Source organism: Oncorhynchus nerka, linkage group LG8 (genome assembly GCF_034236695.1).
Source record: "Oncorhynchus nerka isolate Pitt River linkage group LG8, Oner_Uvic_2.0, whole genome shotgun sequence".
Taxonomy (NCBI): domain Eukaryota; kingdom Metazoa; phylum Chordata; class Actinopteri; order Salmoniformes; family Salmonidae; genus Oncorhynchus; species Oncorhynchus nerka.
Genome location: NC_088403.1, coordinates 44,732,474 through 44,756,625, shown reverse-complemented (window position 1 = coordinate 44,756,625; position 24,152 = coordinate 44,732,474). Strand labels below are relative to the sequence as shown.

The following is a 24,152-nucleotide window of genomic DNA, read 5'->3' as shown; positions in this document are numbered from 1 at the left end:
GGTTGAATTTACTCACACAAATTGCAATGCCTTTCATGTATGTCATTAGCTGTATTACTTTGCTCGTGGGTCATGCAAACGAATTGTAAAATATACTTAACTGTTTCTAGTGTAATATGCTTTGTTATTCTACATAGATGGTTGTACATTATTAGAGTAATGAAAGGAGTTAGCCAATTACCATATGAGGAACTATTAGCTATATGGTGCTTTGTATTTATGCAACTTCAAATGTATAATGTACAGCTACAGTATGTCGGTGTGAATTGAATACTAAAGTATATTCTTTTCTGTGTTTTGCAGTTTCACAACATAAACGTTTTTAATATATTCATTCAAGAAAAGTCACGCCTTGGGAGTTTTATTGAAGACTTGTTGTTAGCCATGTGTCTAGTTTTGCATGAGAACGCATCTCAAGGGCAGAATAGTTAGGTTTGGGGGTTAAGGTTAGCGTCAGGTAACATGATAGCTAAGTAGTTAAATGGTTAAGGTTAGGTTAAAGGGTTAAGGTTAGGGGAAGGTTTGCAAAGTAGTTGCTAATTAGCTAAAATGTAATAGTTGTCTATGTTGAGATTCAATCCCGTAACCTTCGGGTTGCTGGACTTTCATGTTATATGCCCACCCATCCTCATTTCCTGTCGGTTTTAAGTAACCCACTGTCTTTATCTGTGATTGAAATTCACTACAAAATGTACTGCACACAAATACATTTCACAATCTGTGTCACAGGGTTGCTAAACAACGAATCAAGCAACTTCCTCTTTCTCAATGATAAAATCATCCATTTCCTCCCCCACTTCTTTTACGTGTCTCTCGGTCTGTCTCGCTCTCCCTCTCTGTCTCTCTTTCTCGATTCCGACTCTCAGGATGGAATCCACAGCATGGAATACCACCACCTACTTCTCTACCGACTCATCCGCTCCCAACCCCTCCATCCCTTATTCTGTTGGAATCTCCTTTCTCCTGGTTGCTATGGCCTTGGGTCTCCCCGGAAACCTCCTAGTGGTTTGGACCATACTATTCCGCCTGAGTCGCCGTTCCATCACGTCCCTCTTCATCCTCCAGCTAGCGGCCGCTGACGCACTCGTGCTGCTCTCCGCACCCTTCTTTATTCACCAGCTCTTCAAGGCCAGAGTCTGGGAGTTTGGAGAGATAATGTGTAAGCTCCTGCATTATGTCTGTGGCATCAACATGTACCTCAGCATCCTATTGATTACCTTGATGGGGGTCGACAGACTCCATGGCGTGCTACGCCCTTTCTGGTCCCAGCGCGTCCGGACGAAGTCGAGGCTCTTTCCTATCATGGGTGTGGTGTGGGCGCTGGCTACGGTGCTGCCCACTCCTCAGCTTGTGTACCGCCAGGTCCGAAAGGGGGAGTGTACCACGCATCACCCCGGGCCCGCCCACCAGGTAACTTTACTGACAGAATATTCCTTCATACATCTTGTTATTTTAGTATTGTACACCACATTATTTCATCTGTTTTCCATAAAACATATCGTAGATTTTTTAAATTCTATATGCATATTTATTCTAAATAGATGTGGATATAGCTAAAACAATTGATCAATCTGTCAACATAGTTTTTGATGCATTTATTTGTAACAGACAAGAACTGCAATTTAAGTAGATAAAATATGTAATTACACTCATACTAAAATGTAACCCCATGTGGGCTTGGCATCCTGAAGACACTTTAATAATGAAATCAAATCGTTTCTCGTCCTATCCTCTCCACCAGGTGTTCCACTATTCCCTAGAAACAGTTACTGCGTTCCTGGTCCCCTTCAGCATCATGACGTTCTGCTACTTACGCATCGCTCATGCCTTAGCATCCAGCCGTGCCCACTGGCACCACCGCTCCTACAGGAAGACCAACCGCCTCATCACACTGATAGTCGTGACTTTCGCCCTCTTGTGGGCTCCGTACCACCTGGTCAACATCCTGCAAGTGGGCATATATATTAAAGGGTCTGAATACTTATGTAAATAACGTTTTTTTAAAATTTTTTACTTATAATAAATTAGCAAAAAAAAAAAAATTAAATCGATTTTCGCTTTGTCATTATGGGGTATTGTGTGTAGATTGACGAGGAACCTTTTTTATTTAACACATTTTGTATTCAGGCTGTGAAACTAAACGTAGAATAAGTCAAGGGGTATGAATGCACTGTATATACAGTACGTACATACAGTGCCATCAAAAAATATCTATACCCTTTGACTTATTCCACGTTTAGTTGTTTTACAGCCTGAATACAAAATGGATTAAAAAAATAATAATAATAACCCATCGACGCACAATAAACCGTTATGACAAAGTGAAAAAAATGCTTTCAGAAATGTTTAGCAAATTTATTGAAAATGAAACACAGAAATATCTACATACCGGAGTCAATACTTTGCACAAGCACCTTTGGCAGCAATTCTTTTTTATGCTGAAAACTCCCCTGTCCTTAACGATTACAAGCACATCCATAACATGATGCAAAGAGTGGTACTCAGTAATGTGTCGTATTGGATTTGTCCCAAATAGGACACTTTTTTATTCAGGACAAAAAGCTTTGCCACGTTTTTCACTGTATTACTTTAGTGCTTTGTTGCAAACAGGATGCATGTTTTGGAATATTTCTTACAGGCTCCTTTTCATTTTGTCAATCAGGTTAGAATTGTTGAGTAACTACAATGTTGTTGATCCATCCTCAGTTTTATCGTATCACAGCCATTAAACTCTGTAACTGTTTTAAAGTCACCATTGGAGGCCTCCCGAGTGGCACAGCGGTCTAAGGCGTCACTACAGACCTGGGTTCGATCTCGGGCTGTATCACAACCGGTTGTGATCGGGAGTCCCATAGGGCGGCGAACAATTGGCCCAGTGTCGTCAGGGTTAGGGGAGGGTTTGGCTGGGGGGGGGGCTTTAGTTAGCACATCGCGCTCTAGCAACTCCTTGTGGCGGGGCGGGCGCATGCAGGCCGACCTCGGTCGTCAGGTGAACAGTGTTCTCTCTGACACATTGGTGCGGGTATTAAGAAGCACGGTTTGGCGGGTCATGTTTCGGAGGAATCATGACTCGACCTTGCCTCCTGAGCCCGTTGGGGAGTTGCAGCGATGAGACAAGATCAAAATTTGGGATTAAAAAAATAGCATTAAAACACAAATCTACTGTCTGTAGACATAGTTCAAGTTCATAATGAAACTTATGATTCCTTGTTTCAGGTGGGGGCCGTTCTCTCCGGGTCTTCCACGGATTTGCTGGGGTTCTGTCTGAGAGCTAGGACAGTGGTCATAGCTGTAGCTTACCTCAGCAGTGCTGTCAACCCTCTGCTCTATACCATGGCTGGCTCCTGCTCTGGCTCCTCCCTCACAATCTATGGCTCCTCCTCCAGGTGTTTTGGGGGCGTGGCACAGCTGCTTGAGGGGACGGCCACCAACATGGACATGCCCAGCGTGAGAGCAAAGCATGATGGTAGCGGTAGAGAGAAAGAGAAGGAGGACTGGGGAGGTGGGAAACCAGAGGGAGAGGTTGAAGAGATGACAATGGTTCCAGGGAAAAGAGAGGTGGAGGACGAGGAGGCAGAACAAGAAAAAGAGATGACAATAGTTCCAGGAAAAAAGGAGGAAGAGGAGGGAAACTAATTCCCTGAAGGCAAAGAAATGACTGGACTGATTGTGAAAGTCCTGCATGCTATTGCTTGCCAGTCGGTCATGACTCTTCTGATAGCTGTCTTGTTGTGAATGTCGATCTCACCTCTAAGAGTTTCCTAATCAATCAACGGCAGCCATATCTTCTCTGAGAAAAGTGTTTTTAATTTTTTTGCACTGGCACAAACACAACATGTCTTAATGCTTTTGATCAAATAAATGTGGTAAACAATTATACAAATATTGGTAACACTTTACATTATACAGTGCTCTTTTTACTCTAACAATATGGTATTGTAGTGTACTTACAGCAGTAAATCACATGCGCGCGGACACACACACAAATGGAGAGAAGGAGAGAGAGTCAGACAAAGCATACTGTAAAGACAATTGACTAAATTCACTCCACCACCCACTGAGCTTGAATCACCACCTCTAAAAACAGAGATATGGTTCAGTCAGTCATGAACCATTAGGAAACATGATTTGCACATCTAGTGGCCAACCATGCGAACTACAGGAAACTACATTCCCTCCAAAACAGCTTCTGAAATAGCGTCCAACTCATTCATTTTCCAGTCACTATGGCCCAGTTTCCGACCAGAGTTAAGCGTGTGTAAATGGAACTTTATTCCTTTTTTTAATGCGTTTTCCTCTCTATGCGTATTCAAACCTTGAACTTAAGCATGGGAATAGTATGCTATTCGTTCGAGGTGGAGACCGAATAAATGAAGGTGAGGCGGAGGAGTGTCTACAGATACGTCGTATTCTGACCTTGACTTAATTCCCTAATAATTCCACCACCTTTACGTGAGGAACCCATGAATAAGGTCTAGCAAACCTCCCGGTTCAAAGTAGAAAAAGCATCTACTTAATTTGTTCCAATAGAAATAACACAATTTCTCCATGCACTGTAATAACAACTTGATCATATATATTTATAAGAGCTAGGTAAATGAGTAATCCGTTTTGAGAAGGGGATTGTAAATACACATGGTAATTGTTTTAGATAACTTTTCCTCATGTGAAACCAGCCATATGGAAGCAAACTGAAAGTCTTATCAACATGACAGTTACTGTATTGCACAGTGAAATAGGATATAAATAGCCATGCAGTTATTCAGAATTCTAATTGTGTGCTCTCATAATTTGCAAAGATGAAAATTGGAGACCAGAGCTATAGGAAAACCCCATTGAATGAAAACCCCAAGAGAAAATCTGTTGCCCAGCATATGGGGAGGGTTTTCAGCAGTTGAATGCAATGTATTCAAAGTGCGCAAGGTAGCCACTCCTGCAGAGCGCTTTACACGACTAAATAAGTCTGAATGCCAAATACTGAAAAGTGCATAGGAAAGACATGCATAGGAAAAGCATGCATAGGAAAAACATGCATAGGAAAAGCATGCATAGGGAAAGCATGCATAGGAAAAGCATGCATAGGGAAAGCATGCATAGGAAAAGCATGCATAGGGAAAGCATGCATAGGAAAAGCATGCATAGGGAAAGCATGCCTAGGAAAAGCATGCATAGGGAAAACATGCATAGGGAAAACATGCATAGGAAAGGCATGCATAGGAAAGCATGCATAGGAAAGGCATGCATAGGGAAAGCATGCATAGGAAAGGCATACATTCCTAAGTCGGAATCGGGTCAATAGTTAAGCATGTGTAAAATGAGTGTAATTGCTTTTTTATGCACTTTTCGCTCTATGCGTATTCTGACCTTCAATTTAAGCATGAGAATAGCGTGCTTTTCACCTGCTATTAATTTGTGGTGGAGACCGAATAAATGAAGGTAATAATTCCAACACCTTTAGCATGAGGAAACCATGAATAAGGAAAAAAGTGGAAAAAGTATCTACTTAATTTTGGTCTAATTTATAACTTGATAAGAGCTATTGGGAAGAGCTAGGTAAATGAGTAATCCCTTTGGATAAGGGAATTTTACATTTAAATGACACCTGTTTTAGATATATTTGATCTTATAATTGCTGGAGGCATATGTGAAACCAGTCAAATGGTAGAAAACTGAAGCATATCAACTTTCCCACAGTGACGTTTATGAAATGCTGTGCCATTAGGCAAAATTTAAATTGTACGGCCTTACCTTGCTGGGATGGGCACTCTCGAATGTCTTGATTTATAGGCTACCCCGACCTTCTCTGTTTCCTATTTCTATCATGTTAAATATTAGTCACTATCAGCATCAATCGTCAGTAGGCCTAATAACACATATTCAACTGCCAATTTACTGTTAGTTCCCTTCAGTTGGTGTAGTCTACATTATCGTTCCATTTAATGACACTATTTTTTTTTTTGTTAACCTTCATTTGCTTCCTCTGTAAACGCCATCACGGGCATGTGGTTGTTGGTGAGGATCATTAGTAACGGTTTATATATATATATTATTTTTTTTAAGACATAGCTAATTCAATCGTTATGGAGAGGAGCACAGACCAAACGTAACAGTTTGGTTGCGTATGGGGCAATACTTGGATGTGTCATCACACAGTTCCATGGTTAGTGCAGGAAATATATGAAGGTTTAGCCTACTATTTCACACTATTCTCCCGATTATATTTCTTTGTTCACTAATCATCCAAAATTACCATGAGTTAAAGATCTGAACGTGGCAATTTTCTGTATGAATCAAACCCATTTTCTTCCTCCTAACCTTTTTTTAGGATTCACAAACAATTTCCTAACCCTAAATAATCTAAAAGATCAGAGTGTTTTAAAATCTACCACTTGGTGCTGAAACTGAGAGGAGTATGCACATATATACTAAGATGGCTTTCTTTAATTGATCCCTAATATTCTGAACCGATTCTCTCGATATATTGTATCGAGTCTGTAAACAAAACTAAAAGGTACGCCATATTTAAAGGGATGGCTAAATAAATGTACTGAAAACTCTATTGAATGAAAACTCCACGAGAAAATCTGTTGGCCAGTAAGTAAGAGGGTTTTCAGCAGGTGAATGACATTTCTTCAGTGCGCGTAAGGGAACCACTCCTGCGAAGCCCATTACTCACCTTCATAAGGTAAACTACTGAGAAATGTGTAGGAAAGATGTGCAAAAGAAAGGCATCATTTCCTAAGTCGGAATCGGGCCCGGCTTGCCATTCTTAACAGGTTTCACACAGACGGGACTCATGACATTGGAGCTGGTTGTCGACTCTAGGTCTCCCTCCTTTTCCTTCAGTCCGACCTCCTTTGCATCCCTGTCTCTCTCTCGGCTATTCTGGCTGTTCTGTCGGCTCTTCCTTGTCCCAGAGTCCTGCGCCGTGCCCTCGAACAAGCGGGCCATGAAGGCAAAGCCGTCCCGCCTGATGTAGGACTTGCCAACAAAAGTGTAGAGGACAGGGTTGGCACAGCTGCTGATGAAGGCCAGGGCTGAGGTGACCGCACGGCTGGTCTGCCAAATAGGGTCAAGCCTTGGGGGGGGGAATACAGAGGACTGTAAACGGGGTTGCCATGAATTTGACAGTAACTTCCAGCCAAGCAAAATTATGTTGGTTTTTTTTTCAAAACAAATTTGATTAGTCACATGCTTCGTAAACAACAGGAGTAGACTAACAGTGAAATGATTGCTTACGGGCACTTTCCAACAATGCAGAGAGAAAAAAAATGGAGAAATAACGACTAACGATAACTTGGCTATATACATGGGGTGCCAATACCGAGTCAATCTGAAACGGTACATGGTAATTGAGGTCAATACTGTATGTACATATAACTAGGATTAAAGTGACAGATAGTCAACAGTAGCAGCAGTGTACGTGATGAGTCAAAAAGGTTAGTGCAAAAAGGGAAAATGCAGATAGTTAAATAGTTAACCAAATAGCTACATAGAATAACTATTTAGCAGTCTTATGGCTTGGGAGTGGAAGCTGTTAAGGGTCCTGCTGGTGCATCGGTACCGTTAGCCTTGCATTAGCAGAGAGAACAGTATATTAGTATTTGGTAGCATTGCCTTTAAATTGTTTAACTTGGGTCAAACGTTTCAGGTAGCCTTCCACAAGCTTCCCACAATAAGTTGGGTGAATTTTGGCATGAATTCCTCCTGACAGAGCTGGTGTAACTGAATCAGGTTTGTAGGCCTCCTTGCTCGTACACGCCTTTTCAGTTCTGCCCACGAACGTTCTATGGGATTGTGATGGCTACTCCAATACCTTGACTTTGTTGTCCTTAAGCCATTTTGCCACAACTTTGCAAGTATGCTTGTCCATTTGGAAGACTAATTTGCGACCACGCTTCAACTTCCTGACTGATGTTTTGAGATGTTGCTTCAATATATCCACATAATTTCCTTCCTCATGGTGCCATCTATTTTGTGAAGTGCACCAGTCTCACCTGCAGCAAAGCACCCCCACAACATGATGCTGCTACCATGCTTCACGGTTGGGATGGTGTTCTTCGGCTGTCAAGCCTCCCCCTTTTTCCTCCAAACATAATGATGGTCATTATGGCCAAACAGTTCTATTTTTGTTTCATCAGACCAGAGGACATTTCTCAAAAAAGTACGATCTTTGTCCCCGTGTGCAGTTGCAAACTATAGTCTGGCTTTTTTATGGCGGTTTTGGAGCAGTGGCTTCTTCCTTGCTGAGTGGCCTTTCAGGTTATGTCGATATAGGAATCGTTTTACTGGGGATATAGATACTTTTGTGTCTGTTTCCTCCAGCATCTTCACAATGTCCTTTGCTGTTGTTCTGGGATTGATTTACACTTTTCGCACCAAAGTATGTTCATCTCTAGGAGAGAGAACGCATCTCCTTCCTGAGCGGTATGACAGCTGCATGGTCCCATGGTGTTTATATTTGGTACTATTGTTTGTGTAGATGAACGTGGTACCTTCAGACGTTTGGAAATTGCTCCCAAGAATGAGCCAGACTTGTGGAGGTTTACAATTTTTTTATGAGGTCTTGGCTGATATCTTCTGATTTTCCCATGATGTCAAGCAAAGAGGCACTGAGTTTGAAGGTAGGCCTTGAAATACATTCACAGGTACGCCTCCAATAGGCTAATTGATATTATTTGTGTCAATCAGAAGCTGCTAAAATATGCACAAAGTAAACCTGCAGACTCTAGACCCTACATGAAATGAGTTTGACACCCCCGATTTAATGTTTAAGACTTTCTGCCACTTCAATCTGTCCCCTATACATTTTAAAATGATGGGGAACTATAACGACATAAGTTAAACATTTTAGGGATAGGGGGCAGCATTTTCACATTGGATGAATTGCGTGCCCATAGTGAACTGCCTCCTACTCTGTCCCATTATTATTACTATTGGATATAAAACTCTCTGAAGTTTCTAAAACTGTTTGAATTATGTATGTGAGTATAACAGAACTCATAGGGCAGGCAAACTTCTAAACAGGAAGTGGAAATTCTGGGGCTGGTTGATTTTCAACTCATCGCCTATTCACATCCAAATAAGATATGGATCTGTTCACACTTCCTTCCACTAGATGGCAACAGTCTGTAGAATGTGGAATGAAGCCTGTAGTGTGATGTGGGACCGGATGGCAGCTATTTGAGTCACTGGTCTTGCAGAATGCCAGTTCCTGGTTACGCACAGTAGTCATTATATCGCCTTGCGTTCCATTACTCTGTAGACAAAAACGAATGCTCCGGTTGGAACGTTATTGGATATATATGATATTAACATCGTGAAGATTGATTCTCTACTTAGTTTGACCAGTTTATTCGACCTGGAATATAACTTTTTGAAGTTTTCGTCCGAGTTCGCCTGGACCAGCGCCAGCTTTTGGACATGTGAACTAAACGTGCTAGCAAAAGTAGCTAATTGGACACTAGTAATGGACATTATGGAACAAAACAACGATTTATTGCGGAACTAGGATTCCTTGCACTGCATTCTGATGAAAGATCATCAAAGGTAAGGGAATATTTGTGATGTAATTTCGTATTTCTGTTGACTCCAACATGGCGGAGAAATATATTTACGTCTGAGTGCCGTCTCAGATTATTGCATGGTATGCTTTTTTCGTAACGTTTAAAAAAAAGCTGACACAGCAGTTCCATTAAGAACCAGTGTATCTTTAATTATATGTAAAACATGTATCTTTCGTCAAAGTGTATGATGAGTATTTCTGTTATCTGACGTAGCTCTCTGTAATTACTCCAGATATTTTGGAGGCATTTCTGAACATGGCGCCAATGTAAACAGAGATTTGTGGATATAAATATGCATATTATATAACAAAACATAAATGTATTGTGTAACATGTCTTATAAATGTCATCTGATGAAGATTATCAAAGGTTAGTGATTAATTTTATCTCTAATTCTGCTTTTGTGACCATCTTTGGCTGGGGAAAATGGCTGTGTGTTTTTTTGGATTTGGTGATGATCTAACAAATATATGTTGTGTTTTTAAAAATCGGACACGATGGGTATCTTTCATTTGCTGTATTGGACTTGTTAATGTGTGAAAGTTTTTGTGAAAATATTTTTGAATTTCCCGCGCTGCCTTTTCAGCAGAATGTTGGGGGGGGGGGGGGGGGGGGATTCCGTTAGCAGAACCTGTGTCCTAGACAGGTTAAATTTGTACAGCATTCTCCCTCACGGGTGCAAAAATATAGCCTCTTGTAAAAGGCACACCTCAAAATATGTTAATGAGCCAGAAACAACAATACCATGCAACCACTAGTGTTCAAAAGGTTTTTGGGGCTCCAAAGATATGGTACGGAACTGTATTCTGTTGGGTAGAATTACAGTACCATTCGGAGTATATTACTCGCTAATGTTCAGTCTCTGGACAATGAAGTAGCCAAGCTTAAGGCGAGGACCTCCGAACAGAGAGACATCAAGGACTGTAATGTACTCTGTTTCACGGAATCATGGCTCTGTCGGGATATACTGTCCCCGTCCATATAGACAGCTGGGTTCTTAGTTCATCGCGCACACAAGAATAAAGAACTCTCCAGGAAGAAGAAAGGCAGGGGTGTATGTTTCATGATTAACTACTCATGGCGTGATTGAGATAACCTACAGAAACTCAAGTCCTTTTGTTCACCCAACCTAGAATACCTCACAATCAAATGCCAACCGTATTGCCTCCCAAGAGAATTCTCTTCGATTACAGTCACAGCCGTGTATGTTCCCCCTCAAGCCGATACCACGACTGCCCTAAAGGAACTACACTGGACTTTATGCAAACTGCAAACCACATATCCTGAGGTCACATTTATTGTAGCTGGGGATTTTAACAAAGCAAATTTGCAGAAAACGCTATCAACACATTGACTGTATTACTCGCTTAGGGAAAACACTAGACCACTGCTACTCACCTTTTCAAGATGCCTACAAGGCCCTCCCTTCGGCAAATCAGATCACGACTCCATTTTGCTCCTCCAGAAACTCAAACACGAAGTACCCGCACTAAGGTCTATTCAACGCTGGTCTGACCAATCGGAATCCATGCTTCAAGATTGTTTTGATCACGAAGACTGAGATACGTTCCGGGTAGCCTCTGAGAATAACATTGACGTTTACACAGACAATGTGACTGAGTTCATCAGGAAGTGTATAGGAGATGTTGTTCCCATGGTGACTATTAAAACCTACCCAAACCAGAAACTGTGGATAGATGGCAGAATCACGCAAAACTGAAAGCGTGAACCACCGCATTTAACCATGGAAAGGTAACTGGGAATATGGTCGAATACAAACAGTGTAGTTATTCCCTCCATAAGGCAATCAAACAGGCAAAACATCAGTACAGAGACAATGTGGAGTCGCAAAGTGGAGTCGCAATTCAACGGCTCAGACATGAGACGTATGTGGCCGGGTCTACAGCAGGGCTCTCTAACCCGGTTCCTGGAGAGCTACCCTCCTGTAGGTTTCAGTCCAACCCCAGTTGTAACTAACCTAATTCAGTGCATAAACCAGCTAATTATTAGAATCAGGTGCAATAGATTAGGATGAAAACTCAGACAAGCTAAACAACTTTGCACCCTTTGAGGATAACACAGTGCCACCGACACAGCCCACTCCCAAGGACTGTGCGCTCTCATTCTCCGTGGTCAACGTGAGTAAGACATTTAAAGCGGGTTAACCCTCGCAAGGCTGCCAGCCAAGACGGCATCTCTAGCCACGTCCTCACAGCATGCGCAGACCAGCTGGCTGGATTTTTTACAGACATATTCAATCTTTCCTTATCTCAGGCTTCAAGATGTCCACCATTGTTCCTGTACCCAAGAAAGCAAAGGTAACTGGACTAAATGACTATCGCCCCGTAGAACTCCTGTCGTCATGAAGTGTTTTGAGAGACTAGTTAAGGATCATATTACCTCTACCTTACCTGACCCATTTCAATTTGCTTACCGCCCCAATAGAACCGTAGACAGTGCAATCACCATCACACTGCACACTACCCGATCCCATCTGGACAAGAGGAATACCTTCGTCAGAATGCTGTTCATTGACTAAAGCTCAGCCTTCAACATCATAGTACCCGCCAAGCTCATCATTAAAATCGGGGCCCTGGGTCTGAACCCCACCCTGTGCAACTGGGTCCTGGACTTCCTGACAGGCCGCCCCCAAGTGATGAAGGTAGGAAACAACACCTCCACTTCGCTGACCCTCAACACAGGGGCCCCACAATGGTGCATGCTCAGCCCACTCCAGTACTCCCTTGTTCATCCATGACTGCGTGGCCAAGTAAGCCTCCAACATAATCATCAAAAGGAAACAGGGAGCACGACCCAATCCACATCGACGGGACCACAGTGGAGAAGGTGGAAGGTTTCAGTTCCTCGGCGTACACATCACTGACAATCTGAAATGGTCCACCCACACAGATAGTGTGGTGAAGAAGGTGCAACAAGCGCCTCCTCAACCTCAGGAGGCTGAATAAATGTGTCTTGGCCCCTAAGACCCTCAGACACTTTTACAGATGCACAATTGAGAGCATCCTGTCTGGCTGTATCACTGCCTGGTACACAACTGCACCTCCCGCAACCACAGGGCTCTCCAGAGGCTCTCCAGAGGGTGTCGTCTGCCCAAAGCATCACCAGGGGCACACTGCCTGCCCTCCAGGACACCTACAGCGCCCGGTGTCACAGGAAGGCAAAAATGATCATCAAAGACATCAACCACCAGAGCCACGGCCTGTTCACCCCGCTATCATCCAGAAGGCGAGGTCAGTACAGGTGCATCAAAGCTGGCATCGAGAGACTGAAACACAGCTTCTAACTGAAGGGCATCAGACTGTTAAATAGCCATCTCTATCTGGCTACCACCTGGCTACTCAACCCTACACCTTAGAGGCTGCTGCCGTATATACATAGACATGGAATCACTGGCCACTTTAATAATGGAGCACTAGTCACTTTAATAATGTTTACATACTGCTTTACTCATCTCATATGTATTAACTGTATTCAATACAGGTTTTTAGTCAGTGCCATTGCTCATCCTAATATTTATATATATTTCTTCATTCCATTATTTTACTTTTAGATTGGTGTATTGTTGTGAATTGTTCTATACTACTGCTCTGCTGGAGCTAGGAACACAAGTATTTTGCACACCCACAATAACATCTGCTAAATATGTGTATGTGACCAATAAAATGTGATTTGATTTGAAAACAGCAATATCCTACAATGCTCCATAATTTACAGTACGCTGCAGTTAAATTTTCAGTCAGATTTTTTTTTTTACTATTGATAATACCATTGGAGGGAGGGAGGGAGGGGAGGGAGGGATGTTCTTTCTTTTAATGAAAATTGAGTTTGGGATTTGATAATAATAAAATTAATGAAAGGTTATTATGACACTACAAACACAAAAGGGGATGAGGATGTATGACGCAGTCATTTAGAAAGCCTACCTTGCTTTTAGAGTTGAATCCTTTGGAGAAAGTGCTGCAGCAACCTGTAAGGACATATTTAATCTATGAGAACATATTTCATCATAACAGACAGTCATGTTACAGCAGCACCTATTATTTTAGCCCCAATAGGGAGTGTGAGGCCCTGGCTATAAAACTCACACACAAAACACGCAATACCTGCACGATGTTGATGACATGGTAGGGCAACCAGAAGACACCGAAGGTTACCACGATGGCCAGGATGAGATTCTCACTGCGGATCCTCCTCCTGAACCTGGTCAAATCAAATGTTATTTATACGGCACAGTCTTACAAAAAATGCATTTCAAAGTGCTTCACAAAAAAACATAAATAGAAGTGAGAAAGATGAGGAAAAACAATACATTCTAGCCAAATATGAAATGAAGATCGAGAAAATGGTAATTAAGATCAAGATCAATAAATTAAAGATAGTAAAACAGTAGTAAAACAGTGAACCTTGTCTGCCTGATCCGCCGCAGGATGCAGATGTAGCTGCCGATAATCACCCCGTAAGGAACTACAAATCCCAGCACTGTTTCCAACGTGTACTGGAGCACCACCTGTATCAGCATAGAGATCACCTTCATCGACAGCTTGATTGTTTAGTGTCAGTGACGCTATATACACAAAAGCAATGTAATGTTTATACTCCATACCTAACACTGTTTTTATGGATGATCTGACTACAGATGCTACGGTGATAGAAAGCCATCATGAAAAATAAGTACTTTCTTCTTCTCTCAACTGACATACAAGTCTTTAATTGTTGATGAAATGCTCTTCTCCTTCTCCCATCACTCACATGCCATGGTCAGTGGCGGATTTAGGCATAGGTGACATGTACAGCCGGCATCCTGCCGGGGGCAGCAAGGGGCACCCACACAAAAAAATGGAATATATATCTATATACACTGCTCAAAAAAATAAAGGGAACACTAAAATAACACATCCTAGATCTGAATGAATGAAATATTCTTATTAAATACTTTTGTGCTGACAACAATATCACGCAAAAATGATCAATGGAAATCAAATTTATCAACCCATTGAGGTCTGGATTTGGAGATACACTCTAAATTAAAGTGGAAAACCACACTACAGGCTGATCCAACTTTGATGTAATGTCCTTAAAACAAGTCAAAATGAGGCTCAGTAGTGTGTGTGGCCTCCACGTGCCTGTATGACCTCCCTACAACGCCTGGGCATGCTCCTGATGAGGTGGCGGATGGTCTCCTGAGGGATCTCCTCCCAGACCTGGACTAAAGCATCCGCCAACTCCTGGACAGTCTGTGGTGGATGGAGCGAGACATGATGTCCCAGATGTGCTCAATTGGATTCAGGTCTGGGGAACGGGCGGGCCAGTCCATAGCATCAATGCCTTCCTCTTGCAGGAACTGCTGACACACTCCAGCCACATGAGGTCTAGCATTGTCTTGCATTAGGAGGAACCCAGGGCCAACCGCACCAGCATATGGTCTCACAAGCGGTCTGAGGATCTCATCTCGGTACCTAATGACAGTCAGGCTACCTCTAGCGAGCACATGGAGGGCTGTGCGGCCCCCCCAAAGAAATGCCACCCCACACCATGACTTAGCCCCTGCCAAACCGGTCATGCTGGAGGATGTTGCAGGCAGCAGAACGTTCTCCACGGCGTCTCCAGACTCTGTCACGTCTGTCATATGTGCTCAGTGTGAATCTGCTTTTATCTGTGAAGAGCACAGGGCGCCAGTGGCGAATTTGCCAATCTTGGTGTTTTCTGGCAAATGCCAAACGTCCTGCACGGTGTTGGGCTGTAAGCACAACCCCCACCTGTGGCCGTCGGGCCCTCATACCACCCTCATGGAGTCTGTTTATGACCGTTTGAGCAGACACATGCACATTTGTTGCTTGCTGGAGGTCATTTTGCAGGGCTCTGGCAGTGCTCCTCCTGCTCCTCCTTGCACAAAGGCGGAGGTAGCAGTACTGCTGCTGGGTTGTTGCCCTCCTACGGCATCCTCCACATCTCCTGAGGTACTGGCCTGTCTCCTGGTAGCGCCTCCATGCTCTGGACACTACGCTGACAGACACAGCAAACCTTCTTGCCACAGCTCGCATTGATGTGCCATCCTGGATGAGCTGCACTACCTGAGCCACTTGTGTGGGTTGTAGACTCCGTCTCATGCTACCACTAGAGTGAAAGCACCGCCAGCATTCAAAGTGACCAAAACATCAGCCAGGAAGCATAGGAACTGAGAAGTGGTCCGTGGTCACCACCTGCAGAACCACTCCTTTATTGGGGGTGTCTTGCTAATTGCCTATAATTTCCACCTGTTGTCTATTCCATTTGCACAACAGCATGTGAAATTTATTGTCAGTGTTGATTCCTAAGTGGACAGTTTGATTTCACAGAAGTGAGATTGACTTGGAATTACATTGTGTTGTTTAAGTGTTCCCTTTATTTTTTTGAGCAGTGTATATACACCGAATGGTGACATTTGTCTCTCATTTGCACTTCACGTCAATGATGTGGGACACCCTGTGAGCGCCCTGATTCTAGTTTGTGAGCTAGGCAGGCTAATACCTTGGAAGGTCTCACACTCAGAAGTACAAGATTGGGAGGGGACGGGGTAGGTTGCCCTCTGGTCTCCCCACTGGAAGCCCGAGGTAGGGGGAGCGGGTGAATGTATCAAATAGCGCAACTCTTACTTTGTACGGTATTAATGTAATTAGAAATTGCAATTAGTTGTGCAATTTAGTTTGTGTGTTTCTTGTTTGAAGTGAAAAGATGTAATAATCAGGTTCTCTTCTTCATAAGTGTGTTATTCTATTTGTGTATTTAGAGATATAGGACTTGTGCAATTGAGTTTTATTTGTGTGTATTTTGTTAGCAATAGGGTAATAATTTGATTATCTTTTCTATTTGTATTTATATACTACAATTTGTTTCTATTTGTCTTTGTTACTTCTTTCCGATCGTTATGAGTGTTCTTTTTGTATATATATTTATAGGGCGCCATACAAGCTAGAACCACCAGGAATGAAGAAGATTAAGTCAGTCAGTAAATAGTGTCACTCACATGACTCTGCTGCTTGTGCAACGACTCACACACTACCCGGCTCTTCCCGTTGGGGTGCACGGTCTTCCGCTCGTCCCTGAACAGCAACGCAGGGATGGACGCGACCAGCACCATGGTCCACAGCACCAGCACCCCACGCAGTACAGCCTTCCATCCAGCAAGTGCAGCGACGCGCTTAGGCCACACCACGGCCACCAGCCTGTGCAGGCTCATCAGCATGATCAGTTGGATGGAGGCGTACATGTTGGCTAGGCACAAGTAAAAGAGTATCTGATGGAGACGAAAAGAGAGACATATTCTTAGCATTTCAAAAGGATAAGGATTCAATGAAAAAGTAAAGTACTCACTGCAAGTTAAGTATCAAATGTGTTTTGAAATATGTCCGTCTTTTGGCATAAAATTATGTCACTGGTCTATTGACATTGGTCACGTTCCAGGCCGACTACATTGCAGTCATTGCATTGCATCAAGCAATGGTTGCTTGCCACGTCATCGACTGCACAGTCGGGCATCAGATTGGTATATCATATGATGAGGTTAGCGTATATGCTTAATACCTATGCAGGCTTTGTAATATCTAGCACTGACTGCAATGTAGTCAGCCTGGAATGGAGCCATTATATCAACAATCAACAAGAAAAAGAGCCCCCACCTTGCACATGATGTTGCCAAAAACCCAGGTCTTCTTGACCAGGTAGATCACGAAGAAGGGCGTGAGCGCCATGAGTGAGCCGTCGGCCACCGCTAGATTGAGGATGAGGAGGGTGGTGACGGAGCGGCGGCGGGCACGCGCCAGGATACTCCAGATGATGAAGAGGTTGCCGGGGAGGCCCAGCAGCAAGACCAGACACAGGATGAGAGCCCCTACTGTCGTGGAGGTGGTATTACCCACAATGCTTTGGTTTCCCCCGAAAACAGACGTGTTGGTGGTGTTCAGGATGTGCATGGAGGTGGACAGGAACAGGGAGGGGGATGTCGAGGAGGAGAACGGATAGAGGGATGAGGAGGGGTTTGTGAGGGATGGAGGGATGATTTGGGGGAGGGAGAAGTTGGACAGGAGGCGAAGGGGAATGCTTTGGTTGTGGGCCATTGTGATGACCTGCAAGGGACAAGGTTATTGATTTCAAAACAGTGGCATGTTTTATGAACTTGTATAAGCAGCGATGCTGAATAGCTGAGCCGACTAGGTGAAAAATCTGTCAAATGTGCCCTTAATTAACAAAGGCACTGAACCCTAATTGCTCTGAAGAGTGTCTGCTAAATGACTAAAATGTGATGATAGGTTCAACTACGATTTTAAATGATTTCAAATACTTTATCTGTGCTTGATTGAGCTTGCCTGGTTTAGTAATTCAATAGAATAGTCAAATCCCACGCACTTGGCACTCCAGGCAGGCTAGAACAAACACTCAAAGTACTTGAAAGACTTCAAATAGCATTTGAACCCAGGTCTGATAAGATTCGAAACAAGCTCACATGCTGACCAAACCAGACGCACACTTGCACACTTTATTTTACCTGAAAATGCACAAGGTCCTCTACTCCGACAATTAATCTACAGATAAAACGGTAAAATGAATTCCTTTCTCATCATTTCTCCTCATTCCTCAGGCTTATTCTACTTATTTTGTACTTAATATTCACAGTTGGCAACCAACTTTACAGTATTACTACAACCTACTGGAATGTGGACCTAAGTTGATCTTTCAATCACCCAAGTGGGTATATGCTCCTAAAAACCAATGAGGAGATGGCATGGGTACATGTTTCTAAAAAACAGTGAGGTGATGGGAGAGGCCGGACTTGCAGCGCGTTGAGCGTCACAAATAGAACCGATTTCTATTTTTAGCACCTGGCCACATAGATCGCTCGCTGACGCCCGCGAGTAGTGTGGGTGCAATGATTGAATAACATGTATGTGTACTGTACATTTATTTTGCCGCGCTCGCACACGCTTATTCACATTGGACAGTGTGCAGTGCTATAATCCATACGAACACTGTGGCGGTTCTAATTGCAAGACAAACATGTATAGTTTAGGCCAGTGGTTCCCAAAGTTTTTCAGTTACTGTACCACCAAATGAATTTTGCTCTGCCCAGAGTACCACTGAAGTACCCCCTGTGGATAGGCCAAGAAACCCCAAGGGTCCTAATACCCCTGGTTGGGAACCACTGGCTTAGGCCAATGGAGTGCAGCCAGCAATTGACATGTTTTTTTTTTCTCACTCACTATTAAACATAGCCAACACACCTAATGGACAGCGAGGCTGTTGTGTGTCTACAAAACGAGTTCCCCACACAACGGTTGTATAAATATTTGTATGCAGTCAAATGTATTTGTATCACAACTATCAGTCTCTGGCACGGAACAATGATGGAGCAATGATCTTTGTATGGCAAATATGTTGAATGCACTGCACATCAGTTATACAACACCAGGGTTGAACAAAGCCAGGCAGAGGAGAGAAGTGTAAACAGAGCAGCCAATGAGAAATCAGTGAAACACATGACCTGACAAAGAGAACGAATAGAGAAGATCAAACATCATGGGAATAATGTGGAATTGATTTAGAATTAACAGATAGCTTTGAGTGATTCACTTATGGCGAATACATTCCCTTGTTGGGGAGCAACTGGCTGGTGTGAACTGTTAAGGGGTTACTGTGAATTTGACAGTAGTTTACAGACAGCTCGGAGGCAAGTAAAATCCAGTATTTTATATTACAGTACAGTGCATTCGGAAAGTATTCAAACCCCAAAACTTTTTCCACATTTTATTACGCAACAGCCTTTTTTGAATTTATTAAATTCATGTTTTTCCTCATCAAATTGACAAACAATACCCCATAATGACAAAGCAAAAATAGGTTTATATTTAAAAAAAATGCAAATGTATACAAATTGAAAACTTGAAATACCTTAAGAGTGTGCAAAGCTGTCATCAAGGCAAAGAGTTGCTATTTGAAGAATCTCAAATACAAAATATATTTTGATTCGTTAAACACTTTTTTGGTTACTACATGAGTCCATGTGTGTTATTTCATAGTTTTGATGTCTTCACTATTATTCTAAATGTAGAAAAAAGTAAAAATAAAGAAAAACCTTTGCATGAGTAGGTGTTCTAAAACTTTTGACCGGTAGTGTATATATACAGTACCAGTCAAAAGTTTGGACACAACTGCTCATTCAAGGGTTTTTCTTAATTTTTACATTGTAGAATAATAGTGAAGACATCACAACTATGAAATATCATACATGGAATCATGTAGTAACCAAAAAAAGTGCTAAACATCAGAATATATTTTATATTTGAAATTAGCCACCCTTTGCCTTGACAGCTTTGCACATTCTTGGCTTTCTCTCAACCAGCTTCACCTAGAATGCTTTTCCAACAATCTTGGTGTTCCCACATATTCTGAGCACTTGTTGGCTGATTTTCCTTCACTCTGTGGTCCAACTCATACCAAACCATCTCAATCGGAATGCATGTATGCATGAAATTCATGGGAGGGGTTTGTATTTCACAGTATTTTACTGTAATTACAAGGGATTGGTGCAAGCAGGTTGGCTGTTAGGTAAAGTGTTTACATATTACAGTGTGTCCATATATATTCAGTGTTTTATATCACTTGCACTTCAAGAGGCCTTAAAGGCTTCCAAACTGGCAGCGACTACATGGCAAAACAGACCAAAAAGGACATGACAAACATTTTTTTTTTTAAATGTTTACCCCTTTTTCATGGTGTCCAATTGGTAGTTACAGTCTTGTCTCATCGCTGCAACTCCCGTACGGACTCGGGAGAGGCAAAGGTTGAGAGCCGTGCGTCCTCCGAAACACAACCCAACCAAGCTGCACTGCTTTTTGACACAATGCCCACTTAACCCGGAAGCCAGCCACACCAATGTGGCGGAGGAAACACCGAACACCTGACTGTGTCAGCTTGCACTGCAACCGGACCACCACAGGAGTCGCTAGTGCGCGATGGGACAAGGTTATTCCTGCCGGTCAAACCCTCCCCAAACCCGGACGATGCTGGGCCAATTGTGCGCCGCCCCATGGGTTTCCCAGTCGTGGCCAACTGCGACAGAGCCTGGACTCTAACCCATAATCTTTTGAGGCACAGCGATGCCGTATGTTAAACCACAGCGATGCAGTGCCTTAGACCACTGAGCCACTCGGGAGGCCCAATGCTCAACCATTTAAGTTTTAAAGCCCTATTCGGATGGGATTAGTTTTACCGAAGCACCACATCTGTAATTTTAGTCCCATGGCAGTCATTTTTATATGGGAGGAGACAGCCGTAGGAAGTAGGGGTTCTGAGGGTGCTGCAGCACCCCCTGAAAAACCTGAATTAAAAAATATATATATTTTTTAAATATTGTAAAAAAAAAAAATGTCTCACAAAAGTAGTGCACTGGGCCTTTAATAGTCCTGTGCTAGTGGTAATATCCATCTGCAGTGCCAGTGTGGGCATAACGGACATTCTGGGGTATTAATTAAATAACCAACATTGGGTACAACAAATATAGCCTCTTACAAGGCATGCTTCAAAATATATTCATGCACCAGAAACAATAATACTATGCACCCACTAGTGGTAAAAAGGTATTTGGTGCTCCAAAGATAGGGTACAATACCTTATTCTGTGGGGTGTATTATAGTACCATTCAACATACAGCAATTGTTTGCCAAACCCACAACATTTTCCACAATGCATCATTATTGATAGTATGCTGCAGTAAAACGTTTGAGTATTTTACAGTTGATAATACCCTAAATGACCATAAAATGTACAGTTCTCCATTACAGTGTGTGTGTACGTGTGTATGTGTGCTTGCGTGCATGTGTGTGAGCCTGTGCGTGTCCATGCGCGCGTACACATGCTTACTACTCTACATTACCTTCAAATTCTTGAAGTAATAACTTTTATTTTGATGCCTACGTCTTTTATGCACCTTATTGCATTTCAAAGCATCAGACAAAAATCCCCCGAAAGGTATGTATTCTTACTTCCAAAAGTATGTGTCCTTATTTGTCAGAGGCTTTTGCTGAAACAATGGGAGGAGTTTCTACATGTGTAGGAATGTTGAGGAATTGTGACAGGCTTCTCCACTACACTGATTCCTAACCAGCTAGACCAGACTTGAGTGGTGACGCAAACAATATATTGTAGCTACAGTGTTTGTTTGAGAAATCATTCTACTTCCCTCCGAGGCCTGTTTCAAATCAGTATGCCTGCTTTCGAAATGGCACCCTATTCCCCATGTAGTGCACAACTTTGGATAAGGTGCTATGGGAATAAGGTGCCATGTTGGATGAATCTTATATCTTAGTGTTTGGTCCAGAGAAGACTATAGTCTGAGAATGTAGTTCTAATATAATATCAGTGTTGTGTTAAAATGACAATACTTTTTTCTTTCCTATCAGCCTCAGGTTTATAAGCTACAACTCTAACATCCTCAAGTTCTTGAGCTAGCATAAAAACACTGTTTATCCCAGGTACGGTGGCTCCCGTAGGACATCTAAGATGAGTCGAAACGAACACAACAACTCCAAGGGGTTGCATAGAAAACATAACAATCTAATATATTGTGTGTTTTCCTTGCAACTGTCTAGATTAGAACCGTGGGTAACACTTTAATTTAAGAGATACACGTTAACCACTCATTTGAAGTGTATAAATAGGTAGATAAGTAGTTTATTAGCCATTTATTAGGCGTTAAGTGTTTTCTAATTCAAACATAAGTCATGGAATACTGGACAATCCTTAACCAAATTATTAACTATAATAACGATGTATTAATAGTTGATAAAAAAGCAAGTTAGACAAGAAAGACTCTTAGTAAGCGTTCTCAATGTGGGACTAATAAGGGCATACTACGTCAATATGTGTTCCCTATTCTAAAAAGTGTGACCATAATTTTACTTGCAGAAGAATTGATGATTTTTTTCTTCAGAAATGACCTAATTGGACAGAAAAGGGGAACACTCCCAACCATATGCCATACAGCATTCAAGTCCAAATTTGACCTAAACAATTAGCAACAAAGACTTGATTTATACTTCTATATATGAATGTCGGCTGTATGGCATATAAAGGTATAATGTGAATTGATCAAAACCATGTAATGTTTGCCCGAAACGAATTGTTTACATGAATTGTTTACAGACTTGAATGGTGACTATATGACAGATATTAATCCATTTATGTCGTCAAACTACACAAATCAGGCAGACATTTTATGCTTTCGCTCAAGAGTGTGGGGAGGATTGCCCTTCTGCGATTCATAATCTGATTTTTTACAGTCAAAATTCATATTTATGTCATTATAAATGGAAGTTTAGCTGTTCACATCGTGGCTGGATGGCATTTATGAGGGAAGGTGTGCCCCTTTCTGTCCAATGAGGTCATTTCTGGAAGTAAAAATATGGTCTTACTTTAGAATAGGGAACACAGAGGTAGTATGCCCATAGACTCATATTGAGAACTCTTACTAAATTTGTCTAACTTTTTTTTTATCAACTATTAATTTGCTTTTATTATAGCAAACAATTACATAATGAAGCAGAATTACAAGAAAAAGTACTGTGAAAGTTCAAGGAAGTTTGCTTGGTGTGTGTGTGTGCTAGATTATAAGGTGTGTTCTTTTACTGGGTAATAGTGTAAATATGTTCGACATGTATTGACTTGCTGTGTGCAGCTTATTAATTAAGTTATTACTTTGATAGGACAAGAACATTTGAACTAAGATTTACTTACAGTGAGTTTACAAAACATTAGGAATACCTTCCTAATATTGAGTTGCACCCCCTTTTGCCCTCAGAACAGCCTCAATTCATCGGGGCATGGACTCGTTCCACAGGGATGCTGGCCCATGTTGTAAGTATGTTGTCTTGCCCATTCACCCTCAATGGCAAACATACACAATTCATGTCTCAATTGTCTCAAGGCTTAAAAATGATCCTCTAAGCGATTTCCTCCCCTTCATCTACAATGATTGAAGTGGAATTAACAAGTGACATCAATAAGGTGTCATAGCTTTCACCTGGATTCACCTGGTCAGTCGGTCATGCAAAGAGCAGGTTTTCTTACTGTTTTGTACACTCTGTGTAAAAGGTCAAAAGTATCCTAAATGTCAACTCCTATTCTGAACTGCTTGATAGGACATATAAGGCCCTGGGACTACCAATGTATTTGCATTCCTATTTCTGATGTGTACATCTATCTCTTTTGTTATCCGAGGCTACGGTAATAGCTCGTTAGTGTTAACTTTACTTTACTGACTATTCCCATTGACTGACAAGACCAGAGTCAGGAGTGTGGTGGGGGAAGAAAGAGAGGGAAAACATACTCACCAAATAGTCCTACTGCTGGGGAAGAGAAAGAGATGGACTAGAGGCATGGATTGACGAGACTTCCTTTATTTCATTTCTTACAGTCTTGATGTTTATCTTCTTCCTACTTTTCTCGATACTCCTCTTTCTCTCCTCCTTATCACTTACTTTCACTCTCTCGCGCTCTCAAACAATGTGTTTTCCCTGAGCTGTCATGCTGGCTGTAG

General features: G+C 42.2%; 2 protein-coding genes across 4 annotated transcripts in view; one reads left to right on the top strand and one right to left on the bottom strand.

The window, feature by feature from the left end:
- The window catches only part of LOC115133381 (leukotriene B4 receptor 1-like), a 10,671-nt gene extending 6,788 nt beyond the window's left edge, over positions 1–3,883 (top strand). For both annotated transcript variants that reach the window (XM_029666566.2, XM_029666567.2), the window contains 3 exons: positions 867–1,410; positions 1,742–1,951; positions 3,217–3,883. In XM_029666566.2, coding sequence (XP_029522426.1) covers positions 867–1,410; positions 1,742–1,951; positions 3,217–3,636 — 1,174 coding nt within the window. In that variant the 3' untranslated portion in view covers positions 3,637–3,883. The remainder of the gene's footprint in view (positions 1–866; positions 1,411–1,741; positions 1,952–3,216) is intronic.
- LOC115133380 (leukotriene B4 receptor 1-like) lies at positions 846–24,152 on the bottom strand. 2 transcript variants are annotated; one of them, XR_010464557.1, is made up of 8 exons: positions 23,947–24,152; positions 17,242–17,688; positions 16,590–16,859; positions 13,990–14,093; positions 13,690–13,786; positions 13,510–13,553; positions 1,218–7,078; positions 846–1,136 (listed from the first exon to the last, which is right to left on the bottom strand). XR_010464557.1 is itself a non-coding variant. In XM_029666565.2 (7 exons), exons 2-7 carry the CDS (start codon positions 17,677–17,679, stop codon positions 6,739–6,741), a joined length of 1,293 nt encoding a protein of 430 aa, XP_029522425.1. In that variant the 5' UTR covers positions 17,680–17,688; positions 23,947–24,152; the 3' UTR covers positions 846–6,738. The 2 variants fall into 2 exon arrangements, 1 of the variants encoding a protein (XP_029522425.1); XM_029666565.2 differs by having other exon boundaries at positions 846–7,078.

What these genes read in the sequence shown, in the direction of transcription:
- LOC115133380 (XM_029666565.2), bottom strand. Translation starts at nt 17,679, where the DNA reads ATGGCCCACAACCAAAGCATTCCCCTTCGCCTCCTGTCCAACTTCTCC. An exon ending in CGGCGGATCAGGCAGACAAG is followed by an intron (nt 13,787 to 13,989) that starts GTTCACTGTTTT and finishes TGATTTGACCAG; the next exon opens with GTTCAGGAGGAGGATCCGCA. An exon ending in GATTCAACTCTAAAAGCAAG is followed by an intron (nt 7,079 to 13,509) that starts GTAGGCTTTCTA and finishes CCCCCCCCCAAG; the next exon opens with GCTTGACCCTATTTGGCAGA.